We start from the raw sequence: 22,509 nt of genomic DNA, 5'->3' as shown, positions 1-22,509 counted from the left end.
CACATTTACCCAAGTTGCCCCCCCCCCGAACTCGCAGTAGTTATATCATCATATCCTGCAAAAAGTCAGCCTCCACAGCTAACATTCAGCCTCAAAATCCCTTGCTCTTCTTTTGACGAGGAAGAAAAACTCTACCAGAAGAAAAGTAACAACTTGAATATGTTTGAATATGTCCACAAAGAGTCTGTGATGGTTATAAATCCAAAGAGGACGTGAGAAGTTTCAAACATGCCAACAGAAAATGAGTTTGTTATGCAGCAGGAAATACACAAATGCTGCAGAAAGAAACAAAGCCATGACATAAAATGATGAAATATTAAAGGACAAGTTCAAAGTCTGTCTCAAAATGATAGTCACATTTCCACATGTGCACTCAAAAGTTTACATTTGCTGCGAAAGTCCAAAAATATCTGGCTTGAGTTCAATAATTCAAGTGCATACGCTCCAAAATCAAATCCTCCTGTTTTATTTGTGAAACAATAAACAGTGAATTTCACACTAACCAGATTTTAACCCAGGAAAATACCCAACGTTACAGTGAAGACAAACTGAGCTGTGCTCCTATCTCTTTGGGGTCAGAATGTGCAGGAGAACCACTTAGTGACCAAAGTCTGTTTCAATGGACCCATGGGCTCTTTGTAAGAAAATATATAAACCAATCCCTTAAAAGTCCATTTTAAGGTTAAGTGCAAGTGTGCTTTTAAAACATGAATGCATGAAGCCTCTCAGAGGCTACAGGGATAAAATCTGATTTGACATTGTCTTAAATACAGACGTGGTATCAGCAAAACACATATTGCATTATTTAATTTAATGATTTCATGCAGCAATCTCAAGTGTTTTTATAATTGGGTCTAATCCTGCAGATGTCACTATGAGCATATGTTCTATTTCCAGAAAGGGAGCAAACTCAACACCACCACCAGAGTCTTTAGAAGGTGTGAAAACTGTACAGTGGGTTTCATCAGTGCAACGATGAAAGCTTGTAAAATCTTTGGATGAGTGCTCAAGCAACTGGGGTTGTTTTGGCACAGCTCACCCTGCTGGAGAGCAGACTTACAGACCTAGTGAGATACAGACCTGCAAAGACTGAACCAACAACGTTGGAATTCCTGTCAGAGGAAAGAGAAGTTGGTTGGGTTAAAATTAGTTGTTTTTTTTTTTTTTGAGAAGTAAGTGTCTAGACTAGACATTCTTTTCCCTGCACAGTTCCTTAACTGTGTCTGAGCGCTGTTGGTCTGGAGGACCCCCCCCCCCCCCAAGTATTGCTCACACTCTGTGTTTAATTACCTCCATGCTCCCAGGATGGTCAATGTAGAGCAGGTGTGGGTCTTCCCCCACATACTGTAGTCATCCCCCCCTTGAGAGGACTGGATGGTGATCCAGAACTGTGCATTAATGCGCGATGGAAACTAACCACAGCATTAAGAGATGGAAACCATTAACTGCCTTGTAAGAAGTTTTATGCTCTTTTTCCATCCATACTGTTTGGATTTTTTTTTCATGTGTGTCTAAAAGCCAGGATGACATTCCACAATATAGCAGAGTATTCAATTAGAAGCCTTGTTTTTCCCTTCTGAAATGAATAGCTCCACTCACAGTCTGTGGTTAAGTCCACACACCATGACAATTTTCTACTACAGCACTCCCATTAGAACACTGTCCTTCAGAGGAGTGTACGTTTAAAACTACAATACCCTTTTATATTAAATCAAATCCAGCTTTCAAGCAATTTAACTATAAGCATGAATAAGATAATCATGCGTGAAAGCCATCCCTCTTCAGAAAAATGATTTATTGAATAAGTTTTTGCTTTCATACTTCGCAGGCAGATTTCAAAGTCTAAGATTTACTTAACCCTTGAATCAGACATAATCTAATGTGCTCAGCAGTTGTTAGTCCAGTCTGTGAGGGTGGAGCTGCGGGGAATCAAGCTTTCATCCATGGGGAGACGTTACAGTACAGTGTGCAGGGATGTGGATGCCTCAGTGTGTGCTGTAATGTGGTCAAGTCATGCCAGCATGCTGAGAAAATATGTGAGTTTTCATCTCCATGATGCAGCGAGATGCAAAGCAGCTGCTAGTCTGCCCAGCAGCTTAAGGGAACAGAGAGGACCGTCTGGATCTGCCAAGTTACAACCAGTGACTTGGGGGAGTTGTTATTATAGTCCTCTGCCCTGTGTGTATGACTAAAAGCTTCAGAAAGAGTTATGACCGCCGTCACACTCAACGAGCTTCACTTAATCTTCCTTATTAATATTATCTGTGTCTGCAGCTTTAATTGATATAGGTCACCGAACTGCATTGGTATCAAAGACGTTTACTGTACATTTTGTGTCCCACTTGGTTTCTAACGTCAGTATTTGGCAGAAGGTTGGAGGAATAGTTTGTTTAATGTTTCATCTCAGTCTTGTTCAATACATCCTTCAATGAAACAAGACATTTAGTGTCCTCGAAAATGATAATAAATCACTCAGACTGAAACCATCAGAGCAACTGTGGCTCAGGAGGTAGAGTAGTCATCTACTAACCCCCAAAGATGTTGGTTTAATTCCATCTGTGTCCTTGAGTGTCCTTGGGCAAGACACCAAACCGCAACTTAGTTCCTCCTGGTGAGTGTTTACCACTGTAATTTAATTTCATTATGGTACTGAAATAGATAATCTGCAATATTTAAGGCAATATTCTAAATCTGGATTTAAGACTTCAGATTCCTTATCTTGGAAACAGCTCTTGACACAACGTTTCTGGTATAATGCCATGAAAAGTGTTGAATTTGTCCGTTAACTGTTGGACTAATCAGAGCTGAGTGTCAGATGTATCTACTGAAGTTTTAACTTTCTACAACTAAGCAACGTTGTAAAGCAGATGAATCTAGACTATCTAAAGTCAGCTCTTAGTTTGATATAGACCACAGTATGATTATTGTGAAACCAAATACTTTGATACACAACAGCTTAAAGTAACAGTATGCAAACAAACAAAGTCTTGAGTCAAGCCAAATCTTTAAGGAGTCAACTCTCAAATTAGTTAAATTGGACAACTTTGGTCTGATTCAACCAATCAGTACAATGTCCAATTACTATGATGAAAATCTTATTTTTAAATTGTCACATTTGTGCCAATGTTCAGCAATATTTGGAGGTATTACTGCTACCAGTGACTCCACTACAGGACATTGTTAATTTTGCTTCAGAAGTTCAGTCCAGCTTACACGACATAATAGGAAACCACTTACACTTTGAACCACGACATCTGAATAACAAAATACTAGTCAATGAATTTTGCTCCAAAAGATCAAATGGGAGGGAAAAAAATAAAGTTCAATCAGTATTTTATATCCTGCCAGCTGAGACTTTTCATTACCTTGCTCAGTGGGGTATGCCTGTCTTATCATTGACTGTGTTTTTTTACCCACAGTCAATGTGTATTTGCCAATGCAGATTCAAGTATATCCTTTCAAAACCTTCCACCATGTCATTTCTGATCAAATCCCTGAGAGGCCTTGTGTCTCTGAGGTGTTTGTAATGCTGCTTTGAACCGCACAAGAGCTATCAAAGTGGGCAGCAGTGCACCCATGCCTCCTCTTCTGAGCTGCTCTCTCATCTGCAGAGGGAATCTTTTCACATGAAGTTCATTACATCCCCTCTCGCTGCTCACCTCTCAATGCCGCTCTTTGTGCGCCGTAATCTCGGGATCCCTCAGAAGCACTAGCTTGAGTTTCACATTGGGGAGTATCTCAATAAGTCTGGAAGGTATTTCAAAAGCAAAGGGCCGCTATATCACCCAAGCATGGTGCTCATGTCCTGCGCTTATCTTGACCCGGAGTCAAGTTGGCCACATGCTGCAACTGTATAGCCTCTCTCCATGTCCGTGTGTTGTTTTAGCCAATTTCAATCTCTCTTGGCAAAGTTAGGAGAAATTCATAAGCAGACACTGTGGTCTATAAAAGCGTGCTTGTGTTGCTGTGACTTCATCTAAGACACTTCCTGGACCCTGCCAACCCCTTTATGGAAGAGGCTTAAAGGAGCTCATAAACTGCGATGATGTAGGAAGGAAACAAGTGTAACAAATTATAAAAGGGGCGTTTCAATCTGAACCACTTGGTTTCCATTTACAATAATCCTGGATAGGCTGTGGTGTGATAAAATCCTAATAACTTCCGCACTCCCAAAGATAAGCCTGCTATGCACTTACAAGATGGGAAGTGATCTGGGATATCAGCCTTTCAAAGCAGGACAGTAAAGCCAAGTGAGCTTCACTGATGTACCGGCCAGTGGCTTTTAATCCCCACACAGCCCCCCATTCTTGAGAGAGCAAACATATTTTTTTTTAATTAAGACCTTACCTGTCCACTTCAAAAGGCAACTCAGATTAGTCTTTTGATCCACTAAGCTCTTTATTACTGTATATGGAAGATGTTAAGATTTCAGCCCAACAATGAATCATCTGTTTTGTGTAAATGTACACTGTTCTATTCTTATAACCCGCTCTCCTCTCCACGGTTGGCTTTGACACAAGCCAAAGAGGCCATCCGGATATACGAGTGGGCTCTTAGTGGTGCGTATCTGGAGAAAAAGATGATGCCGAGATAAGAAGAAAAAATAAAGGAAGCCGAGGAAGGAAGAGAAAATTATTTGGCTCCATTGCCGAATCGGAAACTTCAATGAAACAACGCACAACGAAGAGTTGTGTGCAAAAATGCATGGTCAGAAGATCCCCACGCAATTTTAAATCCAAATTCATGACACAGATGGATCAGTTTTATGTTTCTCTGTAGAAGAGCTGACAATGAAATTATACCAAAAGAAGACACAGGCTATTAAATGGATTTATTTTAGCCTCCCAAAGAAAACAAATGGCACATACAGAAAAAAAAAGACATTGCCTTTATGAAGACTTTATCGCATAAAATATCCAATCGAGAACATAGCCAAGATGTTAGGGTTTCATTACAACTTAAACATGTTCTTTTGTTATCAAGTCACAAAGATACATTTGTAGATTCAATAAATTTTCAGTCGCCACAAATGTTTTGCTCAAATTGGTCCGGATCAGTTATATAGAGTGCAAATGTTTTTCAAAGAACGGAATAAATCAGAACAAAAGGTTTCAGGCAGGATTCCCAGTTTAAGAGCACATTTGGAGCTACTTAGCAAATTAAAGAAATAAGATGTAAAAGTGTTACACGACTTTTAAAGAAACACTGTACAGTTAACACTAGTTCTGAGATGTAGGCACGGTAAACATTTGGTGTGGACAATGCTCTAACTGTTGCCCTGTTTTGCTGGCAATACAATTATAACTTACTGTAAGCCGAACCATGCACCTTTTGTCTCTTTCCACTGATGACACCAACAAGGGCAGCAGTTGTTAAAGGCTATATTTATCCTTCATCAATTGATACGAAGTGTTTTTTATCCCAGGTTACACCAAGTATTTGCAGGCCGGGCTGTTTCTAACCATAAATTTTAAAGTCAGACATATAATTTGATTCCTGTGAAAGGACTAGAGCTGTCACAGTGTACTGGCAGGGCTCTTGAAGTATGCTGAGCTAATTAAAAAGGAACCCTCTCAATGTTACCTGTCCAAGTCTGCTTACAGATCTGGGGAGTAGTACTGTATTTGAGGGAAAACACCTTTGAAACCTTTTGTGTTTCCAGAGGAAGTGGCACAAAATCCAGAGCCAAAGAATCACAAGTTGAAAAACAAAATGAGTAGAAAGAAGAGAGCTTACACTGGCTGCTACTAACTTAAAAACATGGACATATTTTTAAAACTTGACACCAGACTCAAACGTGGTGTCCAGTCACTTTACTGAAAAAGACTCATATGGTGCATAAAAAAAAAAAAAAACCAAAAAAAAAAGTTTCTGTCTCCTATCTTTGTTTTTGCATTGTGCTGCCCACTGTACATTCTGTGACAGTTGGTGTGTGGACTTTACACTGTCATAACATCATAAACATAAGTTAATTTTCTGCGCTGTGGGAACGTTTTGCAAATATAAAACCTCCATGGATGAACATAAGAAGTAAACTCTGACCTGTCCATCATGTAGATCACTAATCTCTTCACTAATTTGGCTTTACAGCCTCATTGAGTACATACAGTAACTTGTGATCACTATTTTGAATCATGCCACTGTTAGAAGAAAGGCTTCTGCAGAAGAGGTTAGTGTGCTAAATCAAATTAGTTTGCGTATGTTTATGTTCCCCAATAATTCAAATATGAATTGAAAAATCACTTTGGATCTTTATTGAGGGAACTGGGGACATGCTAACCTCTGGGTTGGCCTACAAAAAAAACAACAACAAACAAAACACAAAAGAATACGATTAAGCATTGTTGCTTCAATATTTACAAAGGTGAAAACAAAGATGTTTATAACTTCAAATTAAAAATCAACCTAATGTTGTTACTTGTAATAAAAGTAAAAACAAGCAGGTACAACAAAGTTGTACCGTTAAGTTGTTATGCTATAGCAAAAGACACTGATCAATAGCAACAATCTTCAACAATGTCCATTCTGACCAGCTTCGTTACAAATTCGAGGAGACAATAAGAGTAAAAAAAAAAAGCAACTCTCCCATGCATACAGCAAATCTTCTCAAAAATGAAAAACTTCAGGACTAAGAAATGCACTGCCACTGATAAAAAACTGTGTTGAAAAGAAAATAATAGGTCCTGTGAAATATATTAGATCTCTAGTGCTGGAAGTGGTGACAGAAATAATGGGTGACAGCATAGTGGAATTTGCTTTTATCCTCATAGCAAAACGTTTGTCTTATAAGAACAGAAGTTTTGGAAGCCTGTCTCATTCTCTGACATAAGAACTTTGAAAACACTTTTAAAAAAAGTTTAATTACAAAAAAGAAACTATTATGAGACTAAACTTCTATGTTCTACCATTAATTAAAAGATGGCAAAAGGATAAATATTAACTATGAATATAGTAGCAACATTCTGCTAACATTAATTGTCGATAGGGGAAAAAAGCTGTTGACACACACAAAAGATGATGTGGAAATGTGCATCACACAGAGGTAAATACAGAAGGCCTAACAATGTTACCGCAAATGTCTTTTATTCTGAAGAGCACCGTTCCATTTCGGTGCATTCCCAGCCATCGTCTCTCAGATGAACTCCCCTCGGAAAGGAAGTGACTGAATGTTTTGCCATTGCCAGCGGCAGCGCAGCCTGGCCAGCGGCGAGTCCCTTGGGTTTTCAAACTCAGAGAAGCCCAGCTGGTTGAGAATGTCATAAACTCCAGCTCTGGCAGCCACCTAACACAGAAACACATCAAATGTTAATGAATATGCAAGACAGCCAACCAGACGTTATTTATATTTATCCATCATGACCACACAAATGCTCTGACTGCTACTTTCTCAAAGTAAATCATGTTATCTGATTGTTTCCTACATGTGCAGCTGTTACACTGGAAAAACAGAAAGTAGCAGAAGTATTCAGATCCTTCACTTTGGTAAAACTATCAAGAGCACCACAAACAATATGTCTAGAATAAAGTGGCACTCCACTGCTTTTTACAAATAATTATAATATTTAACCCGTGAGCTGAGAAATGTCCTCTGCAGCTTCTGATGAGAAAAATCTAACCCTAATGACATTATTATCGAGAATATTTTCAATTTAATATTAATTTAGTTTAGAACAGAGAGCTTGCAACACAAACTAGTAGTGAGGGCTGTAACGACAACCATGGACTGCTCAATTTTCAATCGACTGATTAATTGTTTCATTAAGACTCTACTCTCCACTTCTAGGTAGTAATGTTTCATAAAACTTGAATCATCCTGGACCTGTATAATCTTTCAAGTTAACAAATATTTAGGGTTCAGGTTACTGAAGGGCAGGTAACCAAACTGCTTTGGGGACTAAGCAGTTTATATAAAATGCTATTTTAATTTTGTCCATTTTACACTTAAAAATATTTATACCAACTACATTTACCATTATGGCTCACTTTTGATTTTGTGCTACAATGTTAACTGATGACATATTTTGCACTGGAAGAAAGAATAGTATGAACTGGAAAACCAAGGACATAATGGTTGTACTCAAGCACAATAACAGCACAGCCTTGGGAAAACACCAATATTCAGTAGTTTTGTGTGTAAGTCATTGCTGAATGGCTCAGGACACAGTGAAGCATGGTGAAATTTCCCCTGGGAGCGAGTTTGATGTTCGTTTTAAGAAGCAGGTCGCGCTGACATGGTCTGATATGGCTGTCTAACCCCATAGGAACGATGGGAAACACCATGGACAACCAGAAACATCTGGCCATAAAGTCAAACAATACAAACAAACCCAGCATACACTGACTTGCCTGCAAAAACCTTAGCGATTGAATGCACCATTAGAAGTGCCACAGCTTGGTCAGTTTACTTTAGCAACCGGAGAAGACGTGCAAGAAGAAATGTACTGGATTGTGATGGTAAGCCACCACATTTAAGAAAAAAAGCATATAAGGGACAAGGAAGTCAAACATATATATATTTAATTGATCTGTATATTGATTTTCACATCACAGTCCATTTAACGATTTCGGGCTCATGCTTTAGAGACACAAGCATGGAGAGAAGTAATTTCTAAGCTCTCACACTGTTAGCTAGTTTGCACAGGCTTTGAGGAGACATTGAGGGAATGACTGAGTGAAGGTAACATGGTCTAAAAGACCAAGTAAACCTATGCTTCTTCTTCTCTGGATGTAATGAGGAGAGGAAAAGGAGAAATGTTTAAACATTGGGTTGAACGAGGGCATTATTTCTGGAAGCATTCTTTGATACTAAGGTTGTAAGGTAATCCTATATGAAGTGGTGCCTTGGATAAATGTATTACTCAGGTTAAATGCTGAGGAAGAAATACTACAATACCATAAGGACAATGAACATGAATAATAGTACCAAGATATCCCTTTCACGAACAATGATTATAGCTTAGTTAGCCAGATTCGTGCAGAAATAAACACAAGACACCACATAGAGTGGTCTAGATTACCTACAGTACTTGCTGACCATACAAAATGAAACCTTAGAATAGATATCATGTCTAACTAAATCTTTTGGTTTCTATGTTCGAAACTGGCTCAAACCTAAAATCCTTTCCTCAGTCCTTGAGGTCTCTGTCAGCAAATGACTGTGCAGCTTCTGTTATCCAGTCTTTATTCTGCTTTTTACAGCAAACACAAGTACTAATGTACTTCTCACTACATGTAGGTTTGCGTTTGATGAATTACTGGAGATTTGGCAGCCCCACTGCTCTTTGGGCTCTTCGGTGGGAACAGATGAGTGGGTGCAGCGGAACCATTAGTCAGTGAATGGGACTCCCACGAGAAACTCTGTTTTTTGTGCTGTTAACCAGGGCACATAACCTGACTCATCGACTCCACATCCCAGCTGTCCAAACGGGAGATGTGTGAAAAATCAGAAACAGTGAGAAGTTGTGTCACAGAGAAACATGTGCTCATGGTGAAATCGAGAGTCTGAACAGGATGTGAAGGAGCTGAGATGCACGGATTCTCTGTGGGTCAGAGCTCAGGACATTGACATCTCAGACTTTTTGAAAGAGCCCTCCACTAAAAATCTTTGTGTGTGCACATTCACCCCCTTTTGAAAGAGTCTCTGAATGAAATGTTTGCTCATCTGAAAAGAACGCCAGCTAAAGCAGTTACAGTAAAACAGATTTCAGTGCTGACACAGACATGGAAAAGGAGAGAATACTCATTTTCAACGAACTTACAACAAACCTGAAGCAAATCCTCATCTCCTTAATCAATCTATATGTTATATTTTAAACATCTCCATGACATACTGGTACCACTTTAAGCTTCTAAAGGTCTAATGCAAATAGCATATTTTTGTAATTTTCTTGGACTCTTGGAACAGCCATATGAACCGTGAAATTAAGCTGCACAAATGGTTTTGTATGTAATGGAAGTTTGTACAAGTGTTTTGAAGGATTCTCACCAATTCATGATTAATTTTCATAGGAGAAGTTATTTAAACCTCTGTATAACTTCATAGTGAATCTACATTTTTTACAGCACATGCACAAGAAGTTATAGAAAAAATAAATCAAAACAGATCAGAGTGTAGAGAGCACACTGCAGCATCTTTTTCCTTTGTTGAATTCTGTAGAACAAAAAAGGCCTTGAAGTTGTTGGGTATGTGCTGACAAGCTTTCTGAGTGATAGTAAGAAGAGCTGAGGGGTTGAAGACATCACAAACGGCAATGCTTATAAGTCGGGAGGGCCAGGGCAGTGAGGAGGTGCTGGTCTTTCCCACAGCCGGCTATCTCAAAGGCTGCACATACTGGGCCGGTTCCAGGGGGACAGGGAGGCCTCTGTGCCACACATCAAAACAGCTGGAGTGACTGATAGGTACCTCTCCTACAGGCATCTATGGTATGCACTGTACACAAGTCCTGCCATTGTGTCAAGAGGTGCATTTCGGATTAGCAAACAGATTTCCACTTCCAATAACTCCTCTGATGTTTCTGCACAGATCTTACCACATGGCCATGAGGCAACTGATAGGGACACTATTCGTCCAATGTTTGCACACTGTGGCAGTGACTGCCTTAAATATATATATATATATATATATATATATATATATATATATATATATATATATATATAAAGAGAGAGAGAGAGAGCTGCATTTGATTATGTGGGCAAACAACACAAAACACATTCTTCAGTGGTTCAAATAATTAAAGTGAACAAATTAATAAAAGGCTTCATATTAGAGATATGTGCTTCTGTAGTGATCAAAATGGTCTGTGCACATGACAGCCAGCCAGTGCAGGATGCGGGACAGACTGTGCCGCTCAGACATGTCAAGTTGTGTAACTATGGCTACAAATGCATGACCAGTGATGTCCGACCACTGCCTCTGGCATTGTAGGATCAATAATGATCCTGCCTGGTCATTGATGATAGGCTAATGATTGTGCCCTAGGGTTGGTTGGGTCAGATTAGTTGGGCTACTGCCAGATTGTGGACCAACTTGGCCAGTCAGAGTTCAGGCCACTGCATCACGCACTTTATGTCACAACACTTTCCTGCACAATATTTGCATTCAACTATCACTTAATGGGATTGTTTTTTCTCTCTCAAGATCCTTCAGGAAAGTCTCCCCAGGCTCTCACTCTACTGGGTGCTTAGTCAGAATAAACCTTTCTTCAAGGTACTATGAGTAAAACGTAATATGTTGTTCAAATTTTATATAAAAGGTTTGGCAGTCTTCTTTACACTGGTGGAAGAAGTACCCAAAATATTACATATTTAAATTTTTATGTTTTTAGCACAATATAATGTGAACTTCAGTTTAATATTGGAGCTGGTAAAGGTGAAGCCAATGTTGCCTCTTAAATGTTGTGCATAAATATAAAGTAAAGGAAAATGAAAAAGCTCCAAATGTAATTTAGCACAATACTTGAACAGTACTCAGTTGCATTCAAGCATTGTTAATTCAGTGAAAACATTATTTCCTGACTACAAATGGAGAAAGACAGAGCAGCAGAGTAGTGAGCACAGCATCAGTATGTCGGAATGATTGAATTGGTGTGCAAAAAGACATTATGTTAGTAGGTAACAGTATTTGCCATCCCCACCCCCAAGTTTGTAGGTGAGCATATTGGGTCATCTATTTCTGTCTGGTCCACAGTAGAAAGTGTCTCATTTAATATATTTTTGTACTTTCTCAATTATATTTTCCAGTGCAGTTGATGGATGGTTCTGATATTTTAGACCAGTGAGCTATTTCTACCTGGACTGTCCGAGTGGCCACAGACGTGACAGTCGAATGTTCTTACACATCGAAAGGACACGCTGGTTCATTTTTGGCCCTAGGTGTTTCAGGGGATGGAGGAAAACTGCCAGAAATTGGGTTTCTAAAGCGTATAATAAGACAACTGTGTCTTGTGCTCCCTGTACAAGATAATGCTGCTTCCTTTACTATAAATTCCCCAGGAAGTATGGAAATGCATGTCAGCAGTCTGATCTTACTGGTCATAATATCTAATAAGCAGCCAGGTTAATAGAATTCCTGATAAGGAGGAAAATGAGTGTATAAATCATAAATATCTGGGGAATGTAGGTTATGAATCCACTGCAATTTGTAGTTACTTCTCTAGGCAGTCCTTTAAAGGTGCCATGGTAAAATTCATTATTCCACGGTTTTCTTAAAATCCAAACAATTTCAGGTCATAATGTCATAAGTGTCCTTTAAAATGAACTGTGACAGTACACACTGTACAAACACAGGAACTTGTATACAGCAGTTATAGCTGTGCACTGCAGTGTAGTTTGTAGTGTATCACTTATGCTTTTCAGGCCAGAACAAATACAATCAACACAGTTTATTAGTTTCTCAACTAAAAGCATGTTTAAAGTTACGTTACTGAGCTGCTTGTTTTTTTTGTTTTTTTATTTGGGTAAAAAGCTGTTTCCACATCTACCTCGTTTAATCCAGACCTTAAAACATGATCTAAACTGGTGTGAAGATGCCTTGGGTCACAGTCCGGAACAAAGAGCCAGAATTCTGTCCGACTAAAGAACTGGTCTCAGTCGTGTCTAGTGTTCAAACTCTTTAACATTGAAGAAAGTGCTTGATGTGCACATCTTCTGTGTGCATGCCTGTATTTTCTCATGGCATAACTGGGCCATTAGAGTCACTCTGATGCACCACATATATTTGCTATTCATAACAGGAAGAATATGCACCGATTGACCACACATATTTTTGGGACAATTGTTTTCTCAGCGATTGTTCCAGTCTATTTTGCAATTCTGCATTTTTTTCTTGGGGGTTATTCCACCTCAATAGAAGAGATTTTCAATCAGTGAGGATTAAACATTCCAGACTCTTGGCTGTGTTTCTTCGGGCTGTCTGCTTGTAAATAAATATAGAAAATGGCCCAGAAGATAAAAGACTTAAGTTTAGATTATGATTATAAGTTATAGACACTTGAGATCACAGAGAAAAATGTCATGATTGACTTAGGAGGGAAAAATCATAAAACTGCTGCTAAGAGAAAGAAAAAAATCTGCTTTCAGACATTTGTTTATTGTCGCTTTAAAATCTGGTACGGCACCAAAGCCTAGAACAAAACTTAACCTTTTAATCAAAATCAAATGCATATGGATGTAAATAAAACCACCTGATGCATATTCAATGCATGTACTGTATTTAAATGCGCTGTGGCTTTAACTATCATCTTGAAATGTGTTTTTTAAACCTAACAAACTGATGTTTTTTTAACCATTTGAATTTAAAATGTATGTATGTATGTATGTATGTATGTATGTATTTTACCGGAATAGTAGTATGCTATTAAAATGTATTGCATTGCATAATAGTTTATGTGTGTGTCTGTGTGTGTATGTGTGTAAGGCACCTCTTAAAGACTATTCATTTGTTTGGAATGCATGTAAATTCTTAACTTTACTGTAGGGGCACAGCTGGCCAAACGATTAATGTACCTATAAAAGCACAAAACTGAAACATTATCAAGTTCAGCGTGCTTGTAATTTCCTGGAGGACAATCCAAATGAAACTCTGGTAAGCAGTTAACAATATGCGCAAACTTGACCACATATACCCCCACTTCCTTTGTTCATCCCTCACAGATTTCGTCCCCAGTCACAAACTCTATAAAGTTCAGATAGAATAGCAAATGACAAAGGCCACCTTTGGACTTAAATGCAGCACATACCCAACATTTAAATGGCTCAAACGGCAGGGCTTTTCAGATATTTTTCCAGAAGCAGTTGAAGGAAAGTAAGCTTCACATTTTACCAATGTCATCTAGTTATCGTTGGTAACATTGAAATTGTTTGGTAACATTGGTAAGATCTCGTGTCCAGATATAATTTTTTAACAATATTGCAGGTATTAGTTTGTATGCATATAATTTTCATAGAAGAGACTGACTAGAGTAGAAAAGAGGAGAGGTTGCAGAGTTCCTGTACCTGTTCCATCCAAAGAGTGAATGAGCGCTGCCAGGAGTCTTTCTTCTCTAGATGCAGGTATGTGTTGAAAAGTATGAGGTAAATGTAGCGCTCCAGGTACTGAAGGCTCCTCAGCAGAAGCTGCTGACACTCCTTCTGTGTCTTCCCACTTTTAATCTGAAAAAAAAAAATAGACAAAGAGGTGCAATAAACAAACCTGTACTAATATATAAATTGGTTAAAACATACACATATTTCTTATAAAGTTGGCTTATCGTATTTTACATTTGTACTGTGTACAGTACCAAACACCGGTCAAACAATCAAACAAACTGGGCTTAATGGAAGCAATTTTAAAATTGCAATTAGCTTGTTCCATAGTACATGACCTGATTGTTATGTATGTAATTCTTTTTTCACATTTGTTCATCCTGCTAATTGACAAAAAATAAAAAAGTGGAATAGTCTGTAATGTGTAACATTATGTAGTAAAAATTCAGTAACAAATAAATAAAAGACACCTAAAACATTTAAAGTGCATAACATACGGTACTGTGCAATGAATGATCTGGATTTGTGACAGTCGGCAGTGAATTTGATTAGACCTGTTTTTATATTATATGTCATTCTCCTTACTGCAGTGTGCTTCTTCTATATCCACTATACCACAATCCCCTGCACAGATTTTTTCCCCCACCTGTCACTTCAAATTAGCGCCAATATAAAATAGTTCATCTTTGCTGCCCTCAGGTCACCTGGTCAACCAACTGAACATACTGTTTGTCTTTAAAAGTGCATGCAGGGGGTAAATTGTATGGTGAATCAACAGCTTTCAATACACACATAAATCACTAAGAAAAAATAGGGGGCTCTTAACAACCAGTTCACACTGTCAGTCCCCTTCCACAAGAAATTAAAAAGAATTTTTAAATGTAATAATTTGTATCTAGCAGGGCACAATATGTTTCCGTTGTTCCATGCCTAAATCTGCAGAACAAGTAAACATTTCTTAAGCTAATTAAACATGCAAGAGGACAAACACTCTTTAGCATTCTTAATTGATTTTTTTTTTCATTTCAGTCTTAAACTAAAGGTGCAGTTTGTTGCTTCAACAATATAATCTCAAAATGGAGATAAAATGCCAATAATTGGAACAAATCAGATTAGGTAAAAAGGAACAAAATTAGCAAAAAAGGTCAGGCTACATCATGGGGTACTGCATAGGGTCTGCAGCTACCCACTACCCACTAGCTTAGCTTCAACAGACCTTCTAAAACTTGTGATTATCTGACCAGAAAGGTACTTGTGTGTAAACAACTTCAAGCTGTGCATGCTTTGACTGAATGAAAAGCGACTTGCTCCACACGAGGACCACCCTCCCCTATCGTACTCTCCATAATCTCCTGTCCCCTTTTATCCACTGAAGAAATCCATAGGCAGACAGCAGTTGACATTTGGAAGTAGTTCAGTTAGTAATTGATTTACAAAAACTGTCAAGTACAATGTCACCTATATTTCACCCTAGTATTAACAATGCTATATTTACACTGTTATTCTTATTATAATTACAAAATAATTAAAAATTTCATGGCAACACCCTATGGTCAAAAACACTGACCATAGGGTAGGAAATGCTCCTATAATTCCTTTGATTGTTATTCAAGAGACAAGATAATAGTGCTCTCTATAGTAAATCACTATCTGCAGGAGGGAGAGGACATCTTTGAAAGCCAACCTTGAACACATAATTGTAAAAACAGAAGTATTTATATGAAATACATGAATAAATTATGTTTACATTTAAAGTTTGCCAATGCTACCTGGCAAAGCACAACGTATCACTAAAGCGCCTCTGTAAACGCACCTTTAAATGACACTTTTTTCAAAGAAACACTGGTGGTTGGTTGCTCTTCCATTACAGACTAGGAGTCACATTGGGATAATGCACACAGGCTTTCATCAGAGTGGCGAGTCAGTGTCAAGATGTTTTCCCTTTTTTCTTTTTCCCTCCTTCTTTTAATCTCTGTTCTTTTTGAATGCCTAGAGCTTTGAGCACTTCCAGGCATCAAGTGACAAGGTCTGCCATCCAGCTGTGTGTCTCTGTCACAGAGTGTGGGGTTGTGTGTGCAGGATTGGATAACACGCCAACTGGGGTTAGGAGAAAGTAACAAGGGGGAGTGAGGGGGTGGGGCTAGGACGCTCGTTGAATGATCAGCAGTTCTTCAGACACTTTCTTGAGACAGATTGTTGTCTGTTGTCGTAATGAGACTTTAGACTGCTTGTTGCCTTTGCTGAAGGATAAATAAAACATGATATCTGCTCAAAGTTTGCAGAATGTCAGGTAAGTATATTAAAGGCTAGATGCTGCCCAGAGAATGATGAAGGTTTACAAAGCAGGTGGAATACTGTAGCACCTAAATTGAAATGTGCAGTGAAATACAGTCATCACTGCAGTGGTGAATGACACAGCAGAGAGAGAGGCAGGCAATGAGTGACTGCACATAGGGCAAATAGATACACTGTCTGTTGTCTACAAACTCTCTTGGGGCACAGTAGAGGAAACAAAGGATTTTGAACACACACCTCACTTCGCCATATTTTTTACGCTAACACTGACTAAGCTGAAAGGGCAGGTGAATGCCAGTGAACCTGATTACCCTATGCACCCTGCACCCCTAGGCGGCTTTTAGCATTTCCTTTCTTATCCTGAAAATCCCAGAACTAGTAGCTATCTGTGCACAAGGCACGGCCAAATACCAAGCACGCACACACACGCACACACACACACACACACACACACACACACACACACACACACACACACACAGCTCAGTTTGCAAAGATTACATAATTCACACTTCTACCATCTCCTGAACTATAATTCTGTGGCCACCATCTGTCCGTCTGCATATACTGAGCCATATGTGTGGTTGAGTGGCCTCTCGTGCACTCTCAGAAATCGCCTCGGAAAAGAATGTTTTGGGAGATGTTGTGAATAAATTCTTCCGTTTTATGTAAAGAAGACAGCCTCTAAAGCCTTTGAAAGATCTGAGTGGATTACGTTTTTGTGAGTTCTGAGACAATCCTGTACTGTTGTGAGCACACTGCATTGAGATTAAAATTAAAGGGTCCTTTGAATTCTATGTGGGACCACAGAACATAGAAAAGTTGGAATAAAAAGGGAGGGAGCTACAGCATCCTCATGTCTAGCCTGGCCTTTCAGAACAAAAGAGGTGACTGGTCAGTCCTTATTCATAATTCAGGGTGAAAGTTATAATTCAGCTAGCCACTGAGGTGTGATAATAAACATCCTGAGCTCAGCTCAGTCCTGAGTGAGATGAAAGGCTGGTCAAACACAGACCACATACCATTGTTGAGAGAGTACAAGAATGCTGGTTGACTGAGCAGAGTTCTAAGCGAGGACAATGTGAGACTGAGAGAAGCGACTAAGAAAAAGAGCATCTTATCAGTGCACAAAAAGTCATGAGAGCAGGGAGCAACTAAACTTTCTATCTAATGAATGAGTGCAAAAACGTTACGGATTTCTTGAGACAAGTATCCCTCCTTAAAAAAAGTTGTGGCTTCTTTGAAGCACATACTGTACAGATAGTTTAGATCATAAAACACACGTCCAAACACACAGACACACACACAAATACATTTCAACTTTAAGCCTTTAGGCCATTGTAATTGGTCTGTTCATGTCCTTACGCCAGTATTGTTGCTGGATAAGCTCACACCTACGAAACATGAAATTACATGCAGTGTAATGCTGAATAAATAAAAAAGATCAATAGTGGAAAATACTCTTATTTTCTTTTCACTGCAAGTTAGATAAAAATCAATAATAAATATATAAATATGGCACAATGATTTCTGTAATCTCTAAACAGGTAACTGTTGACCTGTTTCCTGTCTTTATTCCAAGTTAAGCTGTCTACTGTACTGGCTCCAGCTTTATACACCATTGAAAGACCAAAGACCTTGGGTTCTACAATCTAACTCACCAAGAAAGCGAAAACATGCATTTCCTGAAAGTCTCAAATTAGATAACTACATTTGATAAAAACTGAAGACTTAAACCTGATTTATTTTTATGCATCAAATTTATGCTGTACACTGTGGACTATGCAACTGGCCTGCAGAGTAGTGAGCATTATTACCTGTGCAACCGTGTGTGTGTTTCTCTGCAATGACATTGCCAAACCACTAGTTGGCAGTGGGGTTTTTGTTCCAACGTTTTGACTTTTCTGCTCCAACTAAGTGAGTTTTGTTTGTTTGTTTGTTTGTGTTTGCTGTACTACAAAGCAACTGAGCAGACTATGTGGAATCAGAGCTAATAGACATTCAGGAGCAGTTACTTCTACTGAAGTTGCTGCAACAGATGCGTACAGCCACTGAACTGAGTCTGAACACATTCAGTAAAACTACATTTCTTTGTGAGTACATTATGGATCAACAAAGGTAAACAGAGAAAGGGGGCAAAGATGTTTTGTAATATACACTTGTTAGGAATTCACACATTGTGCAAGACAGCGGGGGCTAATAGCGTCATTACACTGATTTAAGTTGAGGCATTTATCAGCTGTTACCACATCTAAATGGCCCGTAAACCTGCATTCAATATGCTGTCAAACACAAAAAATGTCAGCTAAACTACTTTAGCACTGGAAATGTGGCTGCTGAAGAGCAGGCGCTTTGCTTTGAAAATCCTTCCAGAATAGAACACAAAGCAATGTCTGTATTTTACTTTAGATATTTATATGCAATTATTCAGACATGTGTTAAGACCTGATCTAAACGACAGGTTAAAGCTTTATTCTTTCACAAGCTTTATTCTTTCACAGCAATTCTTTTACTTCAAACTAAATGAATTTTATTTGTTTTTTCAAAAATAAATCTAGTATGCAGAAAATAAATGAATAATTTTCAAGTCTAGTATCAGAGTCTGCAAGCGTACGTATAGTAAAGATAAACACCTCTTTAAGTTAATGGTTTACTTGTAGCCACTTCAAGTGCAAAAAAGGAGAGTGTTTGTTTGCAACTAATTGGGTCAAAATCACAGAACCTTGAAGTAAAGAGGTTAACAGGTAACAGGTTGGTCTGAAGTTCTTTAAAACAAGCACTGATGGTAGTAAAGGTTCATAGGCCAGTTTGTCATATTGCCTCTAAGCTCTCGCACAGAGGGCAATGAAAGAAATATCAAACAGTTATTAAATGATATGCACATGTCTCACTGGAGGATTAAGTAAGCAATGATAAACCTCCAGTGGATGATGTCACACCATCCCAGAATTCATGAGGAATTTGTCAGGACACTTGAATGTTTAACTTGTAATAAAAAATTGTAAGACACTGCTGTGATAACGTCAACCAAAAGAAGGATGGATGATGGCTATCAAGGCATCATTGATGCATTACCTACAGCTGGTTAGCCCACCAGTACCATACACTCCCTGTTGCTCAAGTTAATAATAACTATAATTAGGTGACAATGGAAAAGATGTCTGGATACTGAAGGTTTGTATCCCCCAGCTGATACCTCTCATGTGTGAAGGAAAAAGAACCTGATGATGACATTAAATATATTATAGATGGCACTGATAACAACAACCAAAACAAAAAGTTTTCTCCCCCTCTTGTACACAATTCAACTCATTGCCGACCAGATGATTTAATTACAGTATCCCAATGGTGAAACAAGTTTATTGGGGTTTAGGAAATACCTTCAGAGTTTGGTGAGTGTTGTAAAACAGCTTTTCAGATTTATAAAACCCTGCAATGTATTTATCTTTTAATTAGCATTTTTGTGTCTGTGAGACCAATGAGGTGAACAAACTTAGCCTACGCTTTGACTGCAGTTCTTTAATGCTGCGCTCCATGGGTAATATAAGGCTCTGAAATATTATCCATATCTATTAGCAATATCAATTGAGTTTTGCAAGATACTCCTTAATGTATTTTAATTAAAGCAAATAACTGTTATGGCTTAAAATCCATACTAGCACCGTTCAATTAAATCCATTATTAGGCTCCAATTAGTAAAATTAAACATACAAATGTTTTTTCAAAACTCTAAAAGATAGGTAATATAAGGCTACTGGAAGGTGCACATTTTAATCCCTAAATGATTGCAGACGAGAGCTGAGGGTCCATGTTTCTGTGGGCTCATGTCGCCAAAGACTGAACTGTGAAGTACACATTATGGAGAGGTCTGTCTGTTTGACATATGGTGCCAATTACCAGCTAGTGGGGTTGTGGAGGTAAAAAGGTCAAATCCATACTGGCCCTTCCCACCCAGGTTTGCACAAGCAACCATTCATCGGATTCGACTAGAAAACCTCCCACCTAAATCCTAAACCACACCCTGTCCTGTCTGGAGTGGACAGGCAGCCTACACACGACTCCCCAACTCAATGTACAGACAACTCAAAGATTGGATGGATTACTGAATGAGCCTACCAGGCACAAGCCCCTTGAACCCTTGGGCCCCTCATTTCCACCACAAAAATATTCCAGAAACAAAATGACACAAAACAACTTCAAAGAGACACAAAGAGTCCCAGTATAGATACAACTGATGGAGATGTGGAGGACCTTTTAAATTCTTGTGTCCAGGGTCCTGGTGTCTCATAATCCACCCATGACTTAAAGTCAAGTATATATGCTAAATTTTAGGTAGATCCAAACCAGCGCTTGTACCTAAAGGGTATCACAGATTTTATTGACTTGTTAATATATTGACAGATACTACATAAACACATCAAATCAATTTCAAATTTCAAATCATCTAGTCCCATTTTAGTGCAAAGCCAGCTATAAGTCAGCTGTAACTCCTTCTTGCAATCTTTGCTAGACTTTCTACAATTTATGCTATTCAGATGACTAAGAAACTGGTAACTCACTGACACTTATGAGGAGGATGATATTGAGATCTAGATCGTAGTTCACATGCTATTACCTAGTTTTAGAGCATCGCTTAAGATGCATACAATGTCACAAAACTGGAGATCAATGAGTCTGGAACTCAAGTGGTTCTTAAAAGTTCTTAACAGAAAACGACACACAAATATGTGGAGGCGAAGAAGCTCCACATTTTCTTTGCAAATGTTTGGATTTCCGGGAACCTGCCTTCATCCAGATGCTGCTAATGTTGTCAGGAGACAGCTGCTGATGTTAGCTGCCCAAAAAAAGGGACCACTCATTGAGAAGAGGCTTGAGAAAATTAACATGTCCTTTCAACAACATCAAACTCTAGAAGCAGCCCATGTTGTGTGGAAAACATCCATGTCCATGAACTTATGCAATGCAGAGAAATGCCAGGTGCTGCGCTCTAGTTGTGACAAGTGTCTTTGGAAAAGTTGGAGTGTGGTTCCACGAGCTTTGATGTGGGCGTTTAGCTGGTCCACTACAATATCTTTCCATTATGGTTGGGTTTTTAGTGGATTTAAATGCTTTGCTATGTCAACCAGAAAATCTGACAGACTGACAGGAACTGACAGTTCCTTTCCCTGGTTGTCCCTATTTAAAAAAAAAAAAAAATGACCATGTTTTTCTTTCCATCTAGCAGTTGTGTCTCATAAAAATGTATTTTATTTTAATGTTTATGGATTTGGGTTCATTGCCACTCTGCCACTTTTCTAAAGTAAAAGTAGCGTTTTCTTTTTCCAGATTTTAACTTTTGTGGAATTTCAGCTTAGTTCCTTTTCAGTATTTTCCTTTCACGCAGGTAATTCTTTGTGATTTTCTTTCATGTAAGATGTGAATATAATGCTATTATTCTGCTTTCTTATGAAGGAAATTGATGTTATAATGTAGTGGGCCAGCATGACGACTATAATTTTACTCCTTTATTTACATTTTTAAAAATGTGTACCAGCTGTGTACAAGTGTTGACTTTGATTCTTTCATTTTGTTCTGTCCACTCCTACAAAACAGCACCACAACTAAGATTCTCTTTCATTACAAAGGTGAAATATATTATTAAATTTGTAAAAACATTTGTTCTTCTGTGTTCATCCCTCATGCTTGGAAGTATAAGACAAAATAAGGGAAATATTTAAACATATTTCTCATATTCCTTTGGCTTGCATAAGCCTAACCAGCATCAGTATTTAGTATTTTTTTTGCACACACTCATTTTCCTGAAAACCTGACCATCAACCCACCATGTCTCCCTCCTGCCAGGTTGGCCAGTAGGACAGCAATCAAAGGTAAATATCATCAGATTTCAAGCAGCAGACCTGATCTTTATGGATCGAGACAGTTCCCAAAACTCCTTTAAAAGACCAGAAAAGCTTTGTAGCAGCCAGTGAGAGGAAGAGACAGAGATGCCTTTATGTTAATGGTTTATACAGATTCCAATCCTCTGTCTTTTTCCAGTCGCTCAGCCACACTACGCTGATTTAATCATGAAGTGGTTGAGGTGGATTTTGGAGGCCAGCTGTGTTAATCCACATATTGTACATGCAGATTGGCCATCAACCAATAGTCCTTCTAGCAAGCAGCTCAAAAATTGTAAAAAAAAGAAGAAGA

The 22,509-nt window shown here is 38.5% G+C and overlaps 1 protein-coding gene across 3 annotated transcripts in view; it reads right to left on the bottom strand.

The window, feature by feature from the left end:
- Nucleotides 1-4,812: 4,812 nt before the first annotated feature.
- pald1a (phosphatase domain containing paladin 1a) overlaps nucleotides 4,813-22,509 on the bottom strand; it is a 48,546-nt gene continuing 30,849 nt past the window's right edge. For all 3 annotated transcript variants that reach the window (XM_067488193.1, XM_067488192.1, XM_067488191.1), the window contains exons 19-20: nucleotides 13,996-14,151; nucleotides 4,813-7,282 (exon numbers count right to left, since the gene is read on the bottom strand). In XM_067488193.1, the coding sequence (XP_067344294.1) occupies nucleotides 7,133-7,282; nucleotides 13,996-14,151 (306 nt within the window). In that variant the 3' untranslated portion in view covers nucleotides 4,813-7,132. The remainder of the gene's footprint in view (nucleotides 7,283-13,995; nucleotides 14,152-22,509) is intronic.

The sequence above is a fragment of the Channa argus genome, chromosome 20 (genome assembly GCF_033026475.1).
Source record: "Channa argus isolate prfri chromosome 20, Channa argus male v1.0, whole genome shotgun sequence".
NCBI lineage: Eukaryota > Metazoa > Chordata > Actinopteri > Anabantiformes > Channidae > Channa > Channa argus.
This window is presented reverse-complemented; position numbering and strand designations above follow the sequence as displayed.